The sequence below is a fragment of the Pezoporus occidentalis genome, unplaced genomic scaffold, assembly GCF_034315485.1.
Source record: "Pezoporus occidentalis ecotype Australia unplaced genomic scaffold, CSIRO_AGI_Poc_V1 ctg59, whole genome shotgun sequence".
NCBI lineage: Eukaryota > Metazoa > Chordata > Aves > Psittaciformes > Psittacidae > Pezoporus > Pezoporus occidentalis.
This window is the reverse complement of record NW_026915932.1, coordinates 2408899-2430750: the sequence shown is the minus strand read 5'-3', so window position 1 is coordinate 2430750 and position 21852 is coordinate 2408899. Positions and strand designations below refer to the sequence as shown.

Genomic DNA, 21852 nt, shown 5'->3' with positions numbered 1-21852 from the left:
TACTGGAAGCTTCCCTCAAGACCTGGAGTGGGTTGGTTGGTTTGTTTTTCCCTTTGGGATTCTAATGTCTTTCCATTAATTTTCTTTTTGAGTACTACTTTACAAAAGAAGATTTCAAATGAAAAGTGCACATTTAATCAGTTCTAGTTTTGTATATTCTGTGCGCTTGAACTTTATAATGTGTTGCTGTTGTAAACTGCAGACTGGCCAAGTCCGTCCTCATGCTGTAGCTGCAGTCCTTCGTGACATAACTTTTACCAAGGAACGTTATGATAGTTTCATTGACCTCCAAGAAAAACTACACCAAAATATTTGCAGGTTAGTGCTTAAAATTAGTGTATAGTGTCCATGTGTATGATTTTATCATATGTTAAGACTGCACATGGCTATTGCAGAGAGGATTATGTTTATGTTTTTATTTGTGCTAAGGAAAATATTTTATAACAGCTCTCTTAATCCTTCCTAATTTCCCTGCCTATTTCCACCTGCTCTCAATATTTGTCAACATAAATAGCTGTTACAGTTCCTACAACAGCTGAAAAAAGTGTTTGCCACAGTCCCATTGGATTTGTCTTTGACTGTTGTGTTGTTGCCATTCATTAAAATGTTATTCCTGAAAATAATTTTCAAGGCTTTTCACAATTGCCCTTTTACTTTTTCAGTAAATCCTATGAGTGCATTGGAGTATATAGACTCATGAGATACTGTCTCAAAGGAACCCCTGATATTACTAACAAAATCATTATTTTGTCTTCCGTCTTTGTAGGAGAAGAGCATTAGTAGCAATAGGTACCCATGACTTGGACACTGTCTCTGGTCCATTTACTTACACAGCTAAAGCACCTTCTGAAATTAAATTCAAGCCCTTGAATCAATCTCAGGAGTACACAGCTTCACAGATTATGGATCTCTATCGGGTAAGTGGAATTTTTTAGACTTGTTGCACTAAATGCAGGAAGATACATTTCCAAGGCTTAACGTATCTCATTTCCTTGTTGTTAAGAGTTGTTCTTACAAATAAAACAGTTACTTTATGTAGCTTCAGCCAGTGGACATTCAACATTTTGCTTATTCATGAGAAATGCATGTAATACTTTACTGTTCGTGGAAGATACACTACGGTGTTTTCTGGCTAAGCACAAATATTAGAATAGTTACATTAACCCACTGATTTATCATCACAAAGACTATTTATTCTTCATGATGCTCTTAATACTGTAAAAGAGTTGTATATTTATCTGTCTACCCTGGTAAGATACTCAGTCTACAAAGTGACAAAAGTTTGGGGTAAAAAATACCAGGGTTTTTTAATGTTATGTTAATTTGGACAGTTTACTTGGGGAAGATGTTGAATTATTTACACAACTATATGTTAGGCAAGGGTAGCTGTGTAAAAGGCTCAAGTTAAGTCTGCTGGCACTGCTCTTGGCCCAGCATCTGAGGAGACCTGGTAAATGCTAGGAAAAGGTTCTATCAGGTCTAATTTTACAATGTTTACATGTGTCACTAAATGTCAGCATTGAAAACAATACTGTTATCACCATCATTACAATATACAGCTGTTCTGGAGCACATATACTGGTCCTAGAGATAAATTCTCAAAAGATGTCTGACTGAAGATGAGTAAGAGTGCTAGGAAACAAGGAGTATCAGAAAGACGTAAAGTAAACGATGCTTTTGGAACAGTATATACCTATGTCATTGGAACAGATGTGAATTTTTAATCAAATTTAAGCATAAATGTGTCAGTATTCAGCAGCTCATAATTAAAAGTATTGTAATGCTAATTTTTGTCATTTCTAAAGAAAGTTGCTCTGAAGTAAGGATGTGTGCCCATGGATTTGCAATTAAAAGTCTGCTGTGGTTTGGACAGCACAGCCTATGCATCTTTGAGAGAATCCTTCAAGAATAATTTTTAACACTTCTGAAGAAAACAAAAAATCCAGTTCTCTCTTTTCAAGGTTTTCTTGCTTCTGAGAGCAAACAGCTTTTGCTAGTCAGGTACCTAGCTCTGAGGCCAATCCTTTACTCTTTCAAAATTCCTGTTAATCTCTCAGCAAAGGACTGTAGCACAAGTGAGCTAACATGAAACTTAGGTTGTGCTTTGTTTCTCCAGAGTGACAGCCACCTTCGGCACTATTTACACCTAATTGAAAACAAGCCACTTTATCCTGTCATTTATGACAGCAGCGGTGTTGTTCTGTCCATGCCACCAATCATCAACGGTAAGATTACTTAAGACTAGTTTATACTATAGCTGCTGGTAATGTGTGAGTTAGAGTGTCTTACAGAAATATTGATGTGTAATAAGGGTTATTCTGGCCTCTTAAAATTGTGTCACTTATAATTTCACAGAGTCTTATTTCAGTTTAAATGCAGCCAATTTTTTTGCTCCCTCCCTAGGCTGCTGGTATTCCTTTTTTCTCATCCTCATCAAGAGTCCCTCTGCAAACCCCTGTGTTTAGCTCTTCATACCCTTCTAGAACTCAAGAAGTTTCCTTGTGACAGGAGCCTTTGTTAGGAAAGCATTTTCTTTGCATGTATAAACATTGTTCATCAGACATTTAGCTAAAAGAAGCGTGTAAGAAATTATTTTGTAAACTGGTAACCGTAATAGTCTGTACTCCATGTTATATGGTTACAGTAGAGAACTTTTCACCCAAGTCTTAAGCCCAGCTTATGTAACAGCAGTGTGAACCACTTCTTAGCTTCTTCTGCTATCACAGAAGTGATTCCAGAAGACTTTAATGGCTTAAAAAGAATAAATTGGTCTATACTTCTTTACTGTTTCTAAACATAGTTTTCTTCTGAATGCAGAAGAAACTGGATGATTTTTGAGAACCATGGTTACTAAAGCCGCTTAATGATATGGCTAGAATTACTCCTTTAACAAAGATATTTCAGTATCCTTGTATATTTAAATCAACAATCAGTAACTTTCCTGTACACTGACACATAAACTCTGCAGTGATAATCCCTTTTGGATGTATTTTTGCTAATCAGTCTTACCCATATCTTAAATAGCTAACTGAAGTCTTCTTAAAAGGCAGCTCAAACTCTGTGTCAGGGAGTGGTAAGAATAGCTATTCTGAATGGAAAATTGTATCAACCACTGTGTCTCATCCTTGTTTTTTAGGCTCATTCCAGTTTTGGAGTGTTCCATGTTTAGGATTGCATACTTACATTTTATCAATTTAAAAGGTTGAGCTAAATTTAATACCTGTCTCTAAGTTTAAGGCTCTAAGCATTTGAGAGAGGCTTCCAGTTTAAAGGTACTTTTTAAACAGTTAAGGAAATGTAAACATCTCTGCTGGCTTTTTGGATTATCTACAAGCACTTAAGTGAAAGGTTATATTTGTTTTGAAGTAAGTCCAGAAATGCTGAATATATTTCATCAGCGGAGAGGTACAGCGCAGCATCAAAGGGAGAGGCATACAAGATGTCTCAGTCTTAAGATCTCCAGTGCACTTAACTTTCAGTCTAACTGTGACCTAGTTTTCAGGTAGGAAATGAAAACAGAAGCTGAATGACTTTCTCAGGGTCAAACAAAGGAAACAGGAGTGTCCATGTATATCCAACAGCATGCTTCCCTTTGCCTCCTGTGGGGTTCAATGAAAGGTGAGAAGGACAAGGTTAGATTTGTCATGATCCCGCACAGTTCTAGGAATCTGTATGTCCAAGCTGTATGCTCACCAGCAGTGAAATCCATTCAAGGTATGCACTGCACATCGGTACCCAACAGGCAATATGAGACAGATTTCCCTACAGGTGCTCTACAGGTGCTCTAGATTGGTTGTGGCTTACTAACTGGACCCCACTTTTGTAGGGAGCCAACTACTTGTGGGACTTTGCATCGAGTTTGCAAGAGAGATACTTTAGGTGATGCCCCTAAGTTGTATGTTCTATCTTGCTTCTTCCAGACAAGAAACAGTTTTGACTGCATCAGTGATGTGCTTCAGTGACTCATGACTCCCATTAATCCTAATGACTTCCAGTACAGACACAAAACGAATTCATGCCTAATAGGAACCCATACTAGGACCTGAATCACTAATGTAGACAAACCCGTAATGTATCAGGAGGCAATGTCAAGAGATGTAGGTTATTCAGAGATGTATCTATGGGTATTCATCAGTCTAAGTCACTTTTTAGAAAGCATTTAATTCCTGTCCAGGGCTGCTTTTGTGTGCACATCACACATCGAATGCAAACGTGTTACTTAAAGATGCGCTGGAAGTGCAGAACCAGCTTGCAACCAGCAGATGGCCACTAGTCTGGTGGTTTTCTTTTTCGACAGGATACTGGGATACCTGTAGATTTGTGTGTTTTTCAGTGTAAAGCATAACCAGATATGAGTCTGGTCTGTCTCTTTCCTCTTTCTGTTTCATAAATTTAAAAATAAGAGCTGCTATTCTGGTAAGAATTGTGAATGTTGGTGCAGTAGACAGTGCCTTTTTAAGCTGCAGAAGATGACAGTCATCTTTCTGAATCACAAAAAGAGTCAGTATCAGTGTTGTTGCAAGAAAAGCAGTAACATTTTTTAACATTTTGTCTTCTTTACATGTTTTAGGAGATCATACAAAAATAACCGTAAACACAAAAAATGTGTTTATTGAATGTACAGGCACAGATATCACAAAGGTAAATTAATCTTTCTTGCTTTTGATATGCTTTAATATTGTTTTCCCTCTGGATGGTAGGGCTCCAATACAAGGAGCTATGATAGCCAGGTGTTTATAGAGCCAGCCTCCCATTTCAAAAGGGCAGGCAGGATAAGTTGTAGACCTGTGTGGAGTTCCCTCAACACAGTTTGAGGCTTGCTCTGTAGACAGTGTTTTATTTTCATTGCATTTTCTTTTTACTGAAAACATTAACTTTTCAGTCTGTATGAGAGAGTAACTCAAGTAAATTCAGGGCTTTTTTTGCTGTTGAGCACTTTTTCTAAATCTGAAAGGCTTCAAAAAGAGTAAAATTCACTTAAGACTACCTGTTTTGCCAGAATACTCTTTGTAAAGAATCACTTTGTCTCCTGAAAATTTGGGCTGTGGGAAGGAAGACATCACTTTCTCTTCATAGTTATCTTTTTCAAGCAGGGATGCTGTGCAAATAATTGTCAAATGGAAGTCTTTCTATATGCAAATTCTGTAACTCAGATCTGAAGCATGAAAGCCTAAGCAGTTATAATTGCCTGTTCTTGAATACAGGTTGTGCATTCATTGGTAGTTTCCCTAAAACATGTATCTTGACACTTAAGAGCAAAACCACTTTTAACTTACCCTACAACACCGTATGTTAATGACATAAATAAATTAGCATGTTGGAGAGTGACTTCTAAGCAAACTAATAAAGAATTGCTTCTTGCTACTGCTTGCCTTGATAGTAAAAATGGTGCTGTTCTGCTTACATGAAGGAAATTATACTGCGAGGCATCAAAAAAACAACCTTTGTAGATTGAGAAGTTGGTTTGAACTGCATTATTATGTTCTGTTACACTAAAAATCTTAAAATATTAACTGTGAGACAAAAGATAGTGCAGGTTATTTGATAGTGTATTAAACAACACAGAGTCCTTCAGCCTCTACATTCTTGCTTGAGCATCAGTGAAATGTCTAATTAGACTGAAGGTTGGGAAGACGTAGTTCCATCTGCTATGAAAGACCCTATGTATATTCAGAGCAGAGTTTAGGAAAGACACATAAATGCTGCAGCACCTTGAAAACCAAAGATACAAAGTTTTTGCGTAACTGTCTCTGCAGCAAAAGAAAAACATTATCTAGTATTCTAGACTGCTAGGATTTTGGTTTTTAGTTGTTAAATAGAATGAAATGAGAGAGTATAAGACAAGACTTCCCCCCCCCCCATGTTTTTTATTAAGATATTTTGTCTATTCTAACACAAGTAGATGACAGATTTCTATGTGATTATTTTGTAGGCAAAAATTGTTCTTGATATTATAGTCACGATGTTTAGTGAATATTGTGAGAAGCCATTCAGGTGAGTATGAATCTCCAGTCAGAGAGACATTACATTTAGGCCATGTGTTAAAAACATTTTTACTTCTGTTTCTCTGTCTCTCATAGTGTTGAAGCAGTAGAAGTCATTTATCCTAATGGGAAGACCTGCATCTGTCCGGTAAGCATAGGGATATGTATCTCAGTATCCTTTCTTTTTTTACTTATACAAAGTCTGGTAAGAGTGGCATTGTCTTCTTTTTCTGCAGAGGAAGTATATACTGGTTCTGATGTATAGTGTGGAAGCTCAGCTTGGCACTATCTTTATGTTAGTAAGTCAGAGCCTTCTCTAGCCCCATGAAAAATAACTCCAACTGCAGCTTTCCATTATCTAGAAAACTCATTCTGAAGCTCCACTAGTTTATGATAACGCTAAAAATACAGTATCACTGACATAATCTGATACTCCAAAAAGAAGCGTAGGGTTTAAAGTTACAAGTGGCAACCACTGTTGTGGTGTAGAGTTCATGTTATAGGAACTTTTTCAGGAACAAATAAAGATTGCAATCAAAGGTCATAATCTGTGTCTAAAGCCTTTAAAACCTCTGTGTTCCAAATCAGGAAAAATTAATGCAGTAAGAGGTCCTTTAGCCTTAAGCCAGTGGACAACTGAAATCAGCCTCACCATAACTGACTTATCAGATCTGAAAGCTTTAATGCCCTTCATTTAAAATAACCTTGTAATACTGGAGTTTTCAGTCATTATATATTTGGAGTCTATAAAGTGAAAGGTCTATAAGGGAGGATGTTGACTTCAAGTGCAGGTTTGCTTGCATGCAGTCCCAGGCAGGCCGCTTCGCTTTAGTGGAGTCTTACTTTTTTGTTCTCTTAACAAGAACAAAGAAAACAATTCATCCTGTTTCCTGAAAGTAGCTGATGACAGAGTTCTGCTTTAAAGGGAAAGAAACTTATTTTTACTGAGAGTTCTTCTAGTGATATTTCAGCTTTTCTTTTAGCAATGTCAGCTTTAATCAATAGAAGCAAGACATAGAATTCTGCCATGAACAAAGTAGCTGCTTTAGCTAAAAGAAAAAAAATCCCCGAAGTTTTAGTTGCTAAAGTTTTTCAGCATTTGTGTATCTAGACATTTAGAAACACCTAAGTAAATATATACAAAATAACTTCCTTAAATATATTGCAAACTTTCTGTGTAAAATACTAATAGATATTTCTGTGCCCAGTATGGAAACAGAAAGTTTTCTTTCCTTTTCCTCCTATAAGTCATTTGATCTGTAGTAGACCATGACCATTCACCTCTGCTTTAGGGCTTTGACTCAGGATCCACTGGTCACTAGAAACTTTCAGCAACTGTTACTTGCTTATATCAGAAATTATTAGAATATTTCAATAACAGGGATTTCATGCCACATTCAATTTCTTAGCTTAACCGAGAACAGCTTTTGCATTGTATACTATAATATTTTCAAGAATCCTGTTACCTTAAAATGTTCTGTTTAGCCTTGTATTCCACACTTGTCTGCTGTGGATGTCATTTTATTAGCATAATTAGAAGAACCTAGATTACTAAAATGTCAAAATTGAATCCTCTTAGGTAGGAATGACAGACATTGTGTATGCTGGAAAGCTTTGTCTTTCTTTTTAGGAACTGGCTTACCGAAAAGAGAAGGTGAAACCTGAGCTCATTAACAAGAAAATAGGAATCAGGTGTGTTATTGCAAATGAAAACAGTTTTCATTAATCATGGAAAAGGTACTAGAAAACACTGCTTTGTTTTAAAGTTATTTACATTGTGTGATTATTTTTTATGAAAAATTCAAGGGTTATTCTGGGTAATTAGATCAACTCTGTAAGATTTGTTCCCCCTTTTTTCAAGGAAAGTGAGTGATTCTTTATGGCCTTACAGAACTGTTACGAAGTAAAGAAAATGATTGTTTCAAGAGTCAGAATCTGAGCTGGTTCTGATCAAATGCCAAGTGTGTGTACAGTCCACACAGCACTTGGAGTTTTTCAGACAGTGCAGCAGAAACATCAATGCAGTGCAAGATCCAAAAATTACTACTCTCTTGTTTTGTTTCAGTGAAACTCCATCAAGCCTTGCAAAGCTGCTGACTAGGATGTGTTTGAAGTCACACGTCATAGGGAATGGGAACAATATAGAGATTGAAATCCCTCCTACCAGAGCGGACATTATCCATGCATGTGATATCGTAGAAGATGCAGCAATAGCTTATGGTTATAACAACATTCAGATGGCTATTCCGAAAACGTACACCATAGCTAATCAAGTAAGATTGCCCCTTCAAATAAACGCTCTGTTGTCAGTAAATGACTAGTGCATGCCAGAAGGGCTTTGGGGAAAACAGAACCTAGGAATTAAATATTTTGACATGCTTTGCCTTGAGAAGTATTTACCATGGGTAGGATACAAAACAGATGCCTCACTGATTTGAATAAGCCCAAGACCAGTGGTTGCTGGTACTTGAAAAAAGACAGGGTTTAAATAGGGAGCCCGTATTAAATCTCTAATTGGGAGATTCATTTCCTCAGTCAAGCCTAAAGGCAGCTGGCTGACGCTTTCATAAATTTCAAGCACACAAGCATAGTACCTCCCTGGTGAACTCACCATAGTGTAACAGGCAAAATCACCTCGGGAAAGAATAGAAAATGTTTTTAGGTGGAAGTTGAAAACTTTTTTGTTTCGTTTTAGCTCCCCCTCAATAAGCTCACTGAACTTCTGAGACTGGACTTGGCAGCTGCTGGATTCACTGAAGCGCTCACTTTTGCCCTGGTATATTATATTGATTTCATATTTTTCTTACTTGCATGTTGGAAGAGTGATTCAACCAAAACTTGCAGAGAATGGTCAGAGGGTCTGAGAATATGTTGTTGTGTAGATATATCAGTATTTGTTACCATTTTGGCAGGCAATTGTTTGCTAGTCCTTTGGATTTACAGTATACTATTTTGTGAGTTTGTAAGTCAGAGAAATGGAATGCCACTGTTAATGTGGCATGTGCTTCTAAACATAGAGGCAAAATTAGCTGCTGAAGTACTGGTTTTAGTTTAACTTGATAGGATGAAGTTATAAGACAGCAAATCTCTCTTGAGACTTTGATCACCAGATGTGAAATGCATTATAGTTTGATAATCTGGAAAACAAACATAAAAATTTAATACTTTCTGATGGATATTACAACAGTTTAGAGATTACCCTGTTTCTCGTCTCTTTTTAGTATTGTCATTTGCTCATGATTCCTTGCATTAGATGATAAGCTGATACATAGTTACTCAAAGAGTTTATTTTAAAAATACTTGTAAAAAAGTTATATTGCACACTAAGGGGACACAAATACCTCTATAAATTTCACCAAAGTTTTTTGGTTTTGGGGTTTTTGGTTGGTTTTTTTTTTTGGTTGGTTTTTTGGTTGGTTTTTTTTCATGGAGGAACAAATAAAAATATAAATTGTTGTTTGCACTGGTACTATTCATATTGTTTGTTACAACCATGGCAGTGGTCTTTTACCAAGAATTAGGTAATTTACTCTGCAGCAGCATGTGCCACTGCAGTACCAACAGCTGGCATGATTTCTCATACTGAAATTTTGCAGTAAGATTGGTCAGTAGGAAACACCATCTTTGTTATGGCCACTTGTCCATACCTCTTTGCAATAGCTTTAAACTGGATCAGAGAATCTGATCTACTATTCAAAAATAATAATAAAAAAATAAAAACGAGTACATGCACCCATGCCCTCCAAATGTACATGGTATTAACTGTCCACACACTGAGACTGATAAAGTCAGCTACTGAAAATACGCTACAAGTTTTAGAGAATCCTTTCTGTTCAAAATCCACTCAAAGCCTTTGCCTTAAAGTGCAATTTGTGTGCATTTTAGCAAATGGGGAGCTACCATCATATATTCTATTAAAACCTCTCTGAAATTTCCCAGCCTTTTCCTGAACTTAATTATTAGAGGCCAGAAATACATGTTCCTGAAAGTACACAACCTTTTAAGAGATAGTTGTCTGATCACAGATTATTTTTTGATAACTTACTAAAAGTTTCTAATATCCAGTGATGCAGAGTCCCAAAACACTTACATGCATTTAAAAAGTTCAGGGATTGCAACCAGAATTGGTAATACAAATGGACCAAATGAAATGTTAAAACCTCCAGATTTCATTGAGCTTCAAAAGAAAAATTTGAACTAATTCTAACATCTGATAAATATATTTAAATTTTAATATTTTGTTATTAACTCATTTAAGTAACCAGAAAAATGACTAGTATTTCTTCCTGCAGTGCTAATATTTGACAAAGTTGTTCAGACTACCTGCAGTAGTACCAGGGGGATGTTGGGGAAATAATACGTACAACATGGTCAAACTTTTCTATATTTTCCTTATTCATTAGTAAATATAATTTTTTTTTTCAGCACTGAATAGGTGGTACACTTTAAAATGTTGAATATATCACACCTGTATCACTACAACCAAAGACCTTTATGAACTGCAACAGCAAAATTCTGTAAGATCATGCAGTATATCATGTTATCACATTACATGTTTGTATTTCTGCTGTGGAAATGAAACCCACAGTCTGCTGTGTCACCAACACTCTATTAAAAACCAGTGTGAGGCCCCTGACTATGACAAATATCATTTATGCTGCTACATTCTGTAGCCCACCATTATGTGACAAACACTGCTTGTGTATTTGTATAGACAGTCTGTTTCTTGGTTTGAGCCCAAAATTATACTTCTAGTCAGCAACATGGCTTTTTTTGAGGAGCTCCAATTTAGCCAAAATGCATTTAGTTTAAATCGCAGTAACATACTGTAGTTTAGATACACATCTGAAAACTGTTTAACACAGTTTTCTCCTCCTAAGGTCAGCATTCATTTGATTTATTTTTTTTTAATCTAGTAATCCACTTTTTTTAAATCATCTGCTCATTTTCCTCACATTTGGTCTATCAGCATGCTTTTCGAAGCGCTGCCAGTGCAAAGGGAACACTTCTGGGAGACTGCAGTATACCAGCAAATCCTCAATTACATGCCTAGTCTGCTAATGGTTTCTTTAATACATTAATAAAGCTATAAATTCTGAAAATCTGTGATGTGGATCTTATCAGTAGCATCTGTTGTTTACATGCACAGACATAGTCTGAGCCTGATAAAGTGCATGCGTATTGCTTTACTGACCAGCTTAAAAATACACCCAGAGAATAAGGGCTTTAAAAATATTCCAGTTCAAAAAATTGAAACCAACAATGAACTATGAAACCAACATGAATGATGTCACTTGTTGGGTGACATGGTTTAGTGGAAAGTGTCTCTGCCCATGGCAGGGGTGTTGGAACTAGATAATCTTAAGGTCCTTTCCAACCCTAGCTATTCTACGATTCTATGATTCTAACTATGAGAATCCTATGCAGCTATTAAAATTGAAGGCTTGACCATACGAACTATTTTTCATAGACAGTACTTTATTTTCTGTAAGTAGCCCACAAGGGATTTTCTTTGTGAGAAAGCTGGGGTAACAGTCCCTTTACAGATACTATTTTCAAAATAAAATACTTCAGTCATTGGAAGTCAGGAGGCAGAATCTGAGCCTCTTTTTATAAACCAGATTACAACTATCCGTGATAGAAACCAAAGTAAACACTTGCCTTTTTTTCATTAAACTAGCTTAATTTTGGTTAGTATTTAACATTTTGTAGATAAACCAGTTTGCTTACTTAGTCTTAAGACTGGGGCTTAATTTTTGTTATGAAAAACTTCGTGTTGCACAAGAGAGCATACATCATGGGGCCTCAGAGCAAGTGCTACAACTGCATTGTTCATTCTTAATATCAGATTTCATCACTGGCTTACTGTCTATTTTAACTTACTTGACTTTGGTGTATTTTGTCTTTTCCTCTCAGTGTTCCCAAGAGGACGTTGCAGATAAACTTGGCATGGATATCTCTGCAACAAAAGCTGTGCGCATAGCAAACCCCAAAACTGCAGAATTTCAGGTGAGATAATTCAGGTTTTGGGAGCAACGTTGTCTGTATCTAAAGAGGAGAAAAAGAAACTAATAGGAAATAAAATTTATAAACCATAGTGCTATTTTCCATGCATTAAAGAGGATGTGCATACTTTTGTGCTAAACTTGCTAGCAGTCATCTTCTGTTACTCCTTCACTGAGAAATACCTTATTTGATGTGAAATACTATTAGCAGTAAACTCCCGTGCTCTGTATGACAGCATGTGGCAAAATTGAGCCATCTTACTACAGAAAATCCCAGATAATTGATCAACTACTGCATTTGGAAAAGCCATTCAATATAAATGGAATTATTAGGTCTGGCAATCTCTAAAATTCATGAGCTGTGAATATGAAATGTTGGGTTTTTTAACTGTTAACAATTGTTATTCCTTTTTTTCTTTTTAAATACTTAAAGGACAGTACAGAATTAATACCCATTTCTAGGTAATTTGATCTTTGCTAGAGCAGTGTGAGAGCTCAAGTACAGTATTGTCAACAATTCTGAAAATACCTAAAAGCGTACCCATAATTTTTGTACTGGTTTTAGAAAGTGTTTTTTTTTTTAAAGTTGCTTTCTTTAGTTTACGGGAAAGATAAATTTGAGTCTTTTGTGTCTAACCTAAGAAATACAAAGGTAAACTCTTTAGAAAGGTTTAGAAAAGTTTCAGCAGTCTGTGAGTGTTAATATTTTGTTATTTGTTTGGTTTTTTTCCCCCTCAAGATCTTCAGTAAGTCTAATTTCTCCAAGTATCTAAGTTACCTTTCTAGATCTTGCCTCTAATACTAAAAGCAGTCTCCTGCTGCTTTGAGATTCAAGAACAGAATTTTGGGGTGCCTTCATGTATTTTTTTGTTCACAAATCAGCAGTCATGCAAGACACTGTTGTAACCTGTTTAGACTGTTATCACCCGTTCACATACATAGTTTGGCATGGTGATTTCAACTCAGTAATATAGAATGTACCACAAACAAATTACTGAGTATTATAAAAAGAGAAGTAGCAGCCCTTTTAGCCAGCTACAGTTTCAGATTCCTGTTCTTCAAAGACCAGGCCTTTGCAGTGGCTGTGCTGCTAAGCAGTCATATAATTGGCTAAATATTATTTGTGTCAAAAATAGCCTCAGTCTTTAAAATCTGTTGGCCCCCCTGAAAGTTGGGAAAGATAACTCTCTGATGCATTATAAATTTTCAACTTTAGATGTTAACTGTAAAGAGATTCTCGGGATGGCTTTTCCCCCACCCCTGTTTCTGCCAGCACCACAAGGGAAGACTGATGCCAGGGATACTCTTCCAGCTGAGTTTGCAGCTGGAACACTTCATTTGTTAGGAGAAGTAGGATAAATCAACAGAAATGCTGCACTAGCAATGATAAGATGTGACTGAGCATATTGTAACTTTTTACCTGCAGTCAAGCAGCAGTCACTCCCATCCATTTTCCATTAAATTTACTGAATCAGACTCTTCCAGTTTGGAGGACAGGGCGGGCATGAAAGATGCCCTTACAAAGAAGTATTTGAATGGAGAACACAGGAAACACATGGGAATGGATCTGTTAAGAACAGTAATATGATTGCCTCTTGCTTGGTTGTTTGCATGCATTTTCTATGTATTTCTGGTTGTCCACAACTGCAATCTGAATATGCCTGATTCTGTTTTGTAAGTGCATACTTCATAGAATCTTAGAATCGACTAGGCTGGAAAAGATCTTTAAGATCATTGAGCCCAATCGTTACCCATGTTAGCCCAGGACTGCTAAGCCCACCACTAAACCGTGTCACTAAGGGCAAACTGTTCTCGCCTAATGGCTGCCCATCATGATCTCCAGTCACAGCCACCCCTCATATATCTCCTCATTGTGCCCCACACTATATAGCTGCCGCCCCTACCCCTCACGGCCACACCCTATCTCCCCTCAATATCTCCCCTCATGGCCACCTGTCACAGCTCGTGGCCACTCCTGCTCTCCCCTCACGGTCTCCCCTCACGGCCACCCCTGCTCTCCCCTTGCCCATCATGGCCACCCCTGCTCTCCACTCACGATCTCCCCTTGCAACTAATGGCTGCCCCTGCTCTCCTCACAGTCTTCCCTCACCCTTCATGGCTGCCCCTGCTCTCCCCTCATGATCTCCCCTCCTCCCTAATGGCCACCCCTCCTGTCCACTCACCATCTCCCTTCTCCCTTCATGACTGCCCCACCTCTCCTCTCATGATCTTCCCCCATGGCCACCACTGCTCTCCCCTCTCGATCTCCCCTCACCAGTCATGTCCACCCCTGCTCTCCCTTCATGATCTTGCCTCCTCCCTCATGGCTGCCCCTGCTCTTCCCTCACCCCTCGTGGGCACCCCTGCTCTCCCTTCATGATCTCCCCTTGCCCCTCGTGGCCGCCCCTGCTCTCCCATCATGATCTCCCCTCACCCCTCATGGGTGCCCCTGCTCTCCCCTCATGATCTCCCGTTGCCCCTCATGTCAGTCCCTGCTCTCCTCACGATCATCCCTCATAGCCACCACTGCTCTCCCCTCACGATCTCCCCTTGCCCCTCATGGCCGCCCCTGCTCTCCACTCACAATCTTCCCTCATGACTGCCCCTGCTCTCCCCTCAAGAACTCCCCTCACCCCCCATGGCTGCCCTTGCTCTCACCTCACGATCTTCCCTCAGCCCTCATGGCCGCCCCTGCTCTCACCTCACGATCTCCCCTCACCCTTCATGGCTGTCCCTGCTCTCCCCTTGTACCCTCATGGCCACCCCTACTCTCCCCTCACCCCTCAGGGCCACCCCTGCTCTCCCCTTGCCCCTCATGGCCACCCCTGCTCTCTCTTCACGATCTCCCCTCACCCCTCATGGCCGACCCTTCTCTCCCCTCACAATCTCCCCTCACCTCTTGTGGCAGCCCCTGCTCTCCCTTCGCCACTCATGGCCACCTCTCCTTTCCCCTCATGAGCTTCCCTCCTGGCTGCCCCTGCTCTCCCTTCATGATCTCCCCTTGCCTCTCTTGGCTGCCCTTGCTGTCCCCTTGCCCTTCATGGCTGCCCCCACTCTCCCCTCACGATCTCCACTCGCCACTCGTGGCCACCCCAGCTCTCCCTTCGCCTATCATGGCTGCCCCTGCTCTCCACTCATGATGTCCCTTCATCCCTCATGGCCACCCCTGCTCTCCCCTCACCCTTCATGGCTGCACCTGCGCTCCCCTCACCCCTCGTGGCTGCCCCTGCTCTCCCCTTGAGCTTACCTCATCCCTCATGGCCTCCCTGCTCTCTCTTCACGATCTCCCCTCGCCTCTCATGGCTGCCCCTGCTCTCCCCTTGCCCCTCATGGCCACCCTGCTCTCTCTTCACTATCTCCCCTCGCCTCTCATGGCTGCCCCTGCTCTCCCCTTGCCCCTCATGGCCACCCCTGCTCTCCACTCACAATGTCCCTTCATCCCTCATGGCCACCCCTGCTCTCCCTTCACCCTTCATGGCTGCCCCTGCTCTCCCCTTGCCCCTCAATGGCCACCTCTGCTTTCCCATCATGAGCTTCCCTCATGGCCGCCCCTGCTCCCCCCTCATGAGCTTCCTTCATGGCTGCCCCTGCTCTCCCCTCAAGAAATCCCCTCACCCCTCATGGTTGCCCTTGCTCTCACCTCATGATCTTCCCTCACCCCTCATGGTTGCCCTTGCTCTCACCTCACAATCTTTCCTCACCCCTCCTGGCCACTCCTGCTCTCCCCTCGCACCCTCATGGCCACCACTACTCTCCCCTCACCCCTCATGGCCATCTCTGCTCTCCCCTCAAGATCTCCTCTCATCTTTCATGGCTGCCCCTGCTCTTCCTTCACAATCTCCCCTTGCCTCTTGTGGCCGCCCCTGCTCTCCCTTCACCACTCATGGCCACCTCTCCTTTCCCCTCATGAGCTCCCCTCATGGCTGCCCCTGCTCTCCACTCATGAGCTTCCCTCGCCTTTCATGGCTGCCCCTGCTGTCCCCTTGCCCTTTGTGGCTGCCCTTGCTCTCCCTTCACAATCTCCACTCATGGCCACCCAAGCTCTCCCTTCGCCTATCATGGCCACTCCTGCTCTCCACTCATGATGGCCCTTCATCCATCCCTCATAGCCACCCCTGCTCTCCCCTCACCCTTCATGGCTGCACTTGCTCTCTCCTCACCACTCGTGGCTGCCTCTGCTTTCCCCTTACGAGCTTCCTTGATTGCTCATGGTCGCCCTGCTCTCTCTTCACTATCTCCCCTCAGCCCTCATGGCTGCCGCTGCTTTTCCCTCATGAGCTTCCCTCATGGCCGCTCCTGCTCTCCCCTTGCCCCTCATGGCTGCCTCTGCTTTCCCCTCATGAGCTTCCCTCATGGCTGCCCCTGCTCTCCACTCACGATGTCCCTTCATCCCTCATGGCCACCCATGCTATCCCTTCACAATCTCTCCTTACCCCTCATGGCTGCCCCTGCTCTTCCCTCATGATCTCCCCTCACCCCTCATGGCCACCCCTGCTCTCTGTTCACGATGTCCCTTCATTCCCTGTGGCCGCCCCTGCTATCCCTTCATGATCTCCCTTCGCCCTTCATGTCTGCGCCTGCTCTCACTTCACGATCTTCCCTCATCACTGCCCCTGCTCTCCCCTCAAGATTTTCCTTCACCCCTTTTGGATGCCCCTGCTCTGCCCTCAAGATCTCCCCTTGCCCTCCATGGCTGCCCCTGCTCTCCACTCACGATGTCCCTTCATCCCTCATGGCTGTCCCTTCTAGCCCTTCATGATCTCCCCTCGCCCCTCATGGCCACCACTGCTCTCCCCTCACGATCTCAATTCACCCCTCATGACCATCACTGCTCTCCCCTCACAATCTCCCCTCACCGCCCTTCCTGCTCTCCCCTCATGATCTTCCCTCATTACTGAAGTAACCTGTTACTTAGGTTTTGCCTATTTCATTGTTATCCTGCAGTAGCAATAGTTTAGATAGCGCTAAATATTTCAAAAATAACATATGGTGTTTCTCTTTTGCATAAATTAGATTAAATTTATGGGAATTTTTTGCATTTCTTTCAGTATTTTTTTTCTACTATGCACTGCAGCTGAAGCATCTATGAAATACCTATGCTCACATATATGCCGTGTCAGAAAATGCAGTCTAAACATGCAGCCTATGTACATTTTCAAGTTTAATAATTCTAAATCAAAGATGCTTAAACATAGGAGAGAAATGCAGTATTTGCGCCTGACTACTTTTAAACTCTTACTACAAATGAGCAAAAGAAGAAGCTAACCTGAACTATTTTGGAAGCCATTTCACTTGCAGCACCCATATTTGTCCTGCAGGTGGCACGTACAACCCTTCTTCCTGGGCTGCTGAAAACTATTGCTGCTAACCGAAAGATGCCGTTGCCTCTCAAGCTCTTTGAGATTTCTGACGTTGTAGTGAAAGATCCTAATACAGGTAAGAGAAGTTTCCTCAAAATGTTTGTTAATGGAAATATGTTTACAATAACAGATGGTAATAGTAAGTAAATCTGTATTTCTTTAAAAATGTAATAGGCATTACATACTACATTGTTCGGGTTTAATTTATGTGCATAGTGCAAGAGCTAAGAGATTGTGGTAACAGGCTAGAGTTTAGAGTTGCTAGAGATACAGCTTCATTTTAGATGCTCTCTCAAATGTGCAAGTAGGTTAAGTTGCAAATATTTTTAGGCATCTGAGTATCCTTTAAAAATATCTCAAGAATACTGTAAGGATAAACGCAAGACAATTTTGCACCAAAAATAACTTGCTCTAAATTGCTTATATTGATGCACCCTTTTTTACTTGCTCTTAATCTAGTGCTCCTTTGTATTTTTATCAGGGATATAACTCATGAAAGAGGCTACCTGCTGGTAGCCTTTTCAAGCAGCACAAACCTTGGAAAGTAGTAAATATCAAAGCCATGCTGCTATTACAGTACTGGAACTTGATTAAACTGCTGCAGTCTCAAAGGTGTGCAATGCTATACCAATTGAAAACCAGTAGGTCTCAAGTCTGGGAACAGCAGGTTCTGGAGAGCTGTAATTCAGAGAAAGACTTTGGGGTCGTTGTGTCTCCATATGAATCCCTTCTCCACCATCTTTAAACAGCAGTGCTTGAATTTCTTCTCCAAAATTCTGGAAAACTGACAACATAGCACAGATACAGGGTAAAGAATAGAGCGTGTCTGTGTATAAAAATGCGTAAATAAAAAGCTCAACAGTTTGAAATTTCCCCTCTCATTTGCAAAAAGTTTTCCTTATCTTTCCACTTCATCCAACTATGCTAAGAAGGCATGGCTGCCTTTCAATTGTTCCCTAACCTTAATTGTTTTATGTGAAACAAAGCAGCTAGTTCACTTTTCAAAAGCTTCAGTGAAATCCTTCTTGTCTTTTGGGGCCTCTTTGCACTGCTTCCACTGTACAGGATCAAAATTTCAAATTAACTTATTTTATTCTGGAAAATGTATTGAAGTAAAATGAACTGAAAAATGGATTTTTAAATGTGAAAAAAGTTAACTAAAATTTACTGATTAATTTCTTTCTATATGGTTTGTTAAGGGAAAAGGAGTGCACAAGCTCCAGCCTTTGGGAAGAAGTGCTTGTACACTGAGTTACAACTCTGAATGAAGTTTTGCCTCAGTGAAAAAAGCTGATATTACTTTAAATTCAGCAGCAGGAATGGTTCTGATGTTTCATTATCTGGTTTCAGAGTTTAGTGGTTGTATTTAAGGTATCTGGGATCTGCAAAACAAAGGTTTACATAAGGCATAAACAAAACAGCAAGTAAATTGCTTTGGTGATGAATTTAATTTGTAGATTGCTCTTTTTTATTTAAAGAAAAAAAGAGGCTTGCCAAGCAAAATAAGCAATTTTAGCAAACCATGCAGATTGTTTTTTTTTTATTAAATACAGACAGTTTGGTGGTGCAGCTTACTCCTTGTTGGACATGCAGTTTGCTGTAGTGCATAACAAACTGGTACAGAGTAACATCAGCATTCTTCAGAACCAAAAGTGTATTTGTTCTGGCTTTATAAAATTTGAAAGTTAAATTGTTACTTGTATTTCATATGTGTTAATTGTAGTTTTTGGAAGCTTTCATTTACGTAGGTGGCAGCTTAACAGTTTTATAAAGACTGATTTTGTAGTGTACTTCATTTTGATGGGAATCATTGCAACAGATGAAAGATGAAGACTTCTGAGGTAGCAGCTTTGTACCCTATGCTCTTGGGCAGCTCTCATGCGTTGAGCACTTGCAGACTGTGAACAGTATCTGAAATTGTTTTTAATGCTGTGTTTAGAATAACTGCTGTCTTTCCCAAATTTACTTTGAAAATGATGCTTGTCTAATAAACAGTTTGAAAGGGGAGGGGAGAACGACTGGTAACTCTGCAAACCCTGAAAATTGTGGTTCTGTCCTCTCACATATGGAATGAGATTTCCTGCAGAAGGCTTATGTCATCAGACTGACTAATTTAATTTTATTATTTCATGATTTTGGCATGCAGAATTTCCAATTAAAAATTTCAAAAGTATAGGTCAAAAGAGTACTGACTTTAACTGTATTTGAAATGGTATCCTGTAGTCATTCATGTGTGAATGAACCTAGCTCTTTTAAACACACTGTTTTTGATAAAATACCTTCTTACCCAGAGTATAACCAAGGTGAACTGAACATACTTCCCTTCAGACATATCTGGCAGAAAGGTTTGACATACTAAATTAGCAAAATGTGCATCAGATTTAATATAACTAAATGGAACCAAATCTGAGCAGAAGCATGTCTTCTCAAGGCAGGAGGAAATGTGCCAATTTTGACTATGTTACACAGCATTTGTGTGGTTGACTGGTAACACTAGATAGTCATTTCTAGGATAGTTAGGCTAGTTCAGCATGTAAGTCATCACTTTATACCACCAGTCCTAAGTGAGAATACCCTTTCTCTCCCTTACAACAACAAAAGAAATCAATCCATTAGAAAGTCACCTCTGACCAGTGATCTTGGAGAATCTGGCAATCTTATGGTAGCGCACATTTAGCACAACTTGCATCATTTCTGAGTACAGCTGCTGCCATATTTTGAAGCATTTTTCCAAACTGTCTGGAAGCGTTATATGCAGATAATAGTTGAAGATTTTTGTGAGACTAAGAGACAAGTTTAAATGAGCAGGTGCCCCCTTTCAGATCACCAAGTCATTTTTTCCAAAGCATCTCTAATTTGGAAGTGGGCAGCATACAACATGACTCTGTCTTCTTCTGTACTCTTTTGGCTCACATATTCCTGACCAGCTGCCCATCTTTTGGATTGTTTTTCAGCAGCATCCCCAGGAAGTGCTTTGAAGTCTCAGAAATATATATGTATATATAATTCAGGTTGACATACTCAGCAGGCTCATTTAAAAAATAGAAATGCTGCATGGCATGACACAAGAGATCTCTTAAGTGAGTTATAAAGAACTGAAGCATTTCTAACATCTGCCAGCTTTTGCCTACAGTTCCTAATACTTTCATTTTTTCTATTGCCTGTAGTGCATGAGCTTCTTGTCTTGTAATATAACTCTGTAGAGGAGTAAGCTTTATAACACAGCTTCTTTGAATGCTCAAAAATGCATCTTTCCCTTTACTAATGATTTTTATAGTTGACAACATGTTGTGCATATTTATTTCTGATGCTTCAGTTAAGAATAGGGATCTGAAGACACCACTGACCAACTGAATAATAATGAAATTTAAATTTAGATAGTTGTCACAAGTACTGCTAAAAAAAAGAAAACCAAAAAACCAAACATTCTACTGAATGTCCAGCCCAGTTTCTCTTCCCAAAGGCAGCTCTATGCTGTCTTCAGGAAGAAAAAAAATATTCTTCCTTTCTGCTGCTCAGTACAACGTGAAAATAAGTTATCCACCACTCATGACTGTATTACTGACTGGTACCTTAGTAGGGCTGGGAAATAGAGATGCATATGATGGGACTGCGTGCTCAGACGAGAAATCAGGTGTTGCAGTCAGTGATATTTTCTCTGCTTCTCTGTGTTGCCACTTTAACTTCAGGATTGGATTCTTCAGCATTATTTGACGCTGCAATTTGTGTCCATGGCAGGGGCGGTTGGAACTAGATGATCTTAAGGTCCTTTCCAACCCAAACTATTCTGTGATTCTATGATTGTTATAATGACAGAATAAAGCTCCTGAGTGACAAAATGCAGACTTACTGCAACAGTAAATTCAGCTTTCAGTGACTGATGAGAGAACTTGCAGCTGTATTGCCAAGTTGCTGCACTAGAAGTTTTGAATTACTTCTGGCTCAAAAAGGCTGTGCTTTCATCTTTTGTGTAGGCTCTTGCTCCTGGTTTTGCAGTCCTTTTTAATCCATATATTTCTAGTCACTTGATAAATGTTTTCCTATTTAGTTTTTGACAGATTTGTTGTTACTAAATGGTTAGTTAGGGTAAATAAACAAGATGTAAATTTAATTTAAATATTATCTCTAATTTCTCATGTGGTAGATATTAACAGTTCAATTGAGTGCTAAGATTTCTACATGTATTTAAGCAGACACAAAGACCAAAGGCTTGTTTGGCCCAATAACCTGTCTAACACTAGTGAAAAGTGGTTGTCAAGAGAAAGACATGAGAGCAGCTGCACATACACAGTACTTCCAGTGTTCATCTCTTCTCTGACCACAGGTAACTCAGGGGCTTCTCAACTCAAACATGGTTCTTTTTCTGGAGTAAGAAGTAATAGATTTAAATCCTGTGAACTTCTTATGTCTCCTCAGAGCTGTGTCAGTTTCTAATAGCCACAAAATCCTGTGGGGAAGAAGTTTCACTGCTTAACTCTGTACAGCCTGAAGAACCCACTTTTC

General features: G+C 40.0%; 1 protein-coding gene across 1 annotated transcript in view; it reads left to right on the top strand.

Annotated features, from left to right (window-relative positions):
- The window catches only part of FARSB (phenylalanyl-tRNA synthetase subunit beta), a 41827-nt gene that overhangs the window by 3199 nt on the left and 16776 nt on the right, over positions 1-21852 (top strand). The window contains exons 5-15 of the mRNA XM_062638874.1: positions 203-318; positions 767-917; positions 2117-2225; positions 4571-4641; positions 5933-5994; positions 6081-6132; positions 7615-7676; positions 8050-8257; positions 8680-8760; positions 11901-11993; positions 17308-17425. Of these exons, the coding sequence (XP_062494858.1) occupies positions 203-318; positions 767-917; positions 2117-2225; positions 4571-4641; positions 5933-5994; positions 6081-6132; positions 7615-7676; positions 8050-8257; positions 8680-8760; positions 11901-11993; positions 17308-17425 (1123 nt within the window). The remainder of the gene's footprint in view (positions 1-202; positions 319-766; positions 918-2116; positions 2226-4570; positions 4642-5932; positions 5995-6080; positions 6133-7614; positions 7677-8049; positions 8258-8679; positions 8761-11900; positions 11994-17307; positions 17426-21852) is intronic.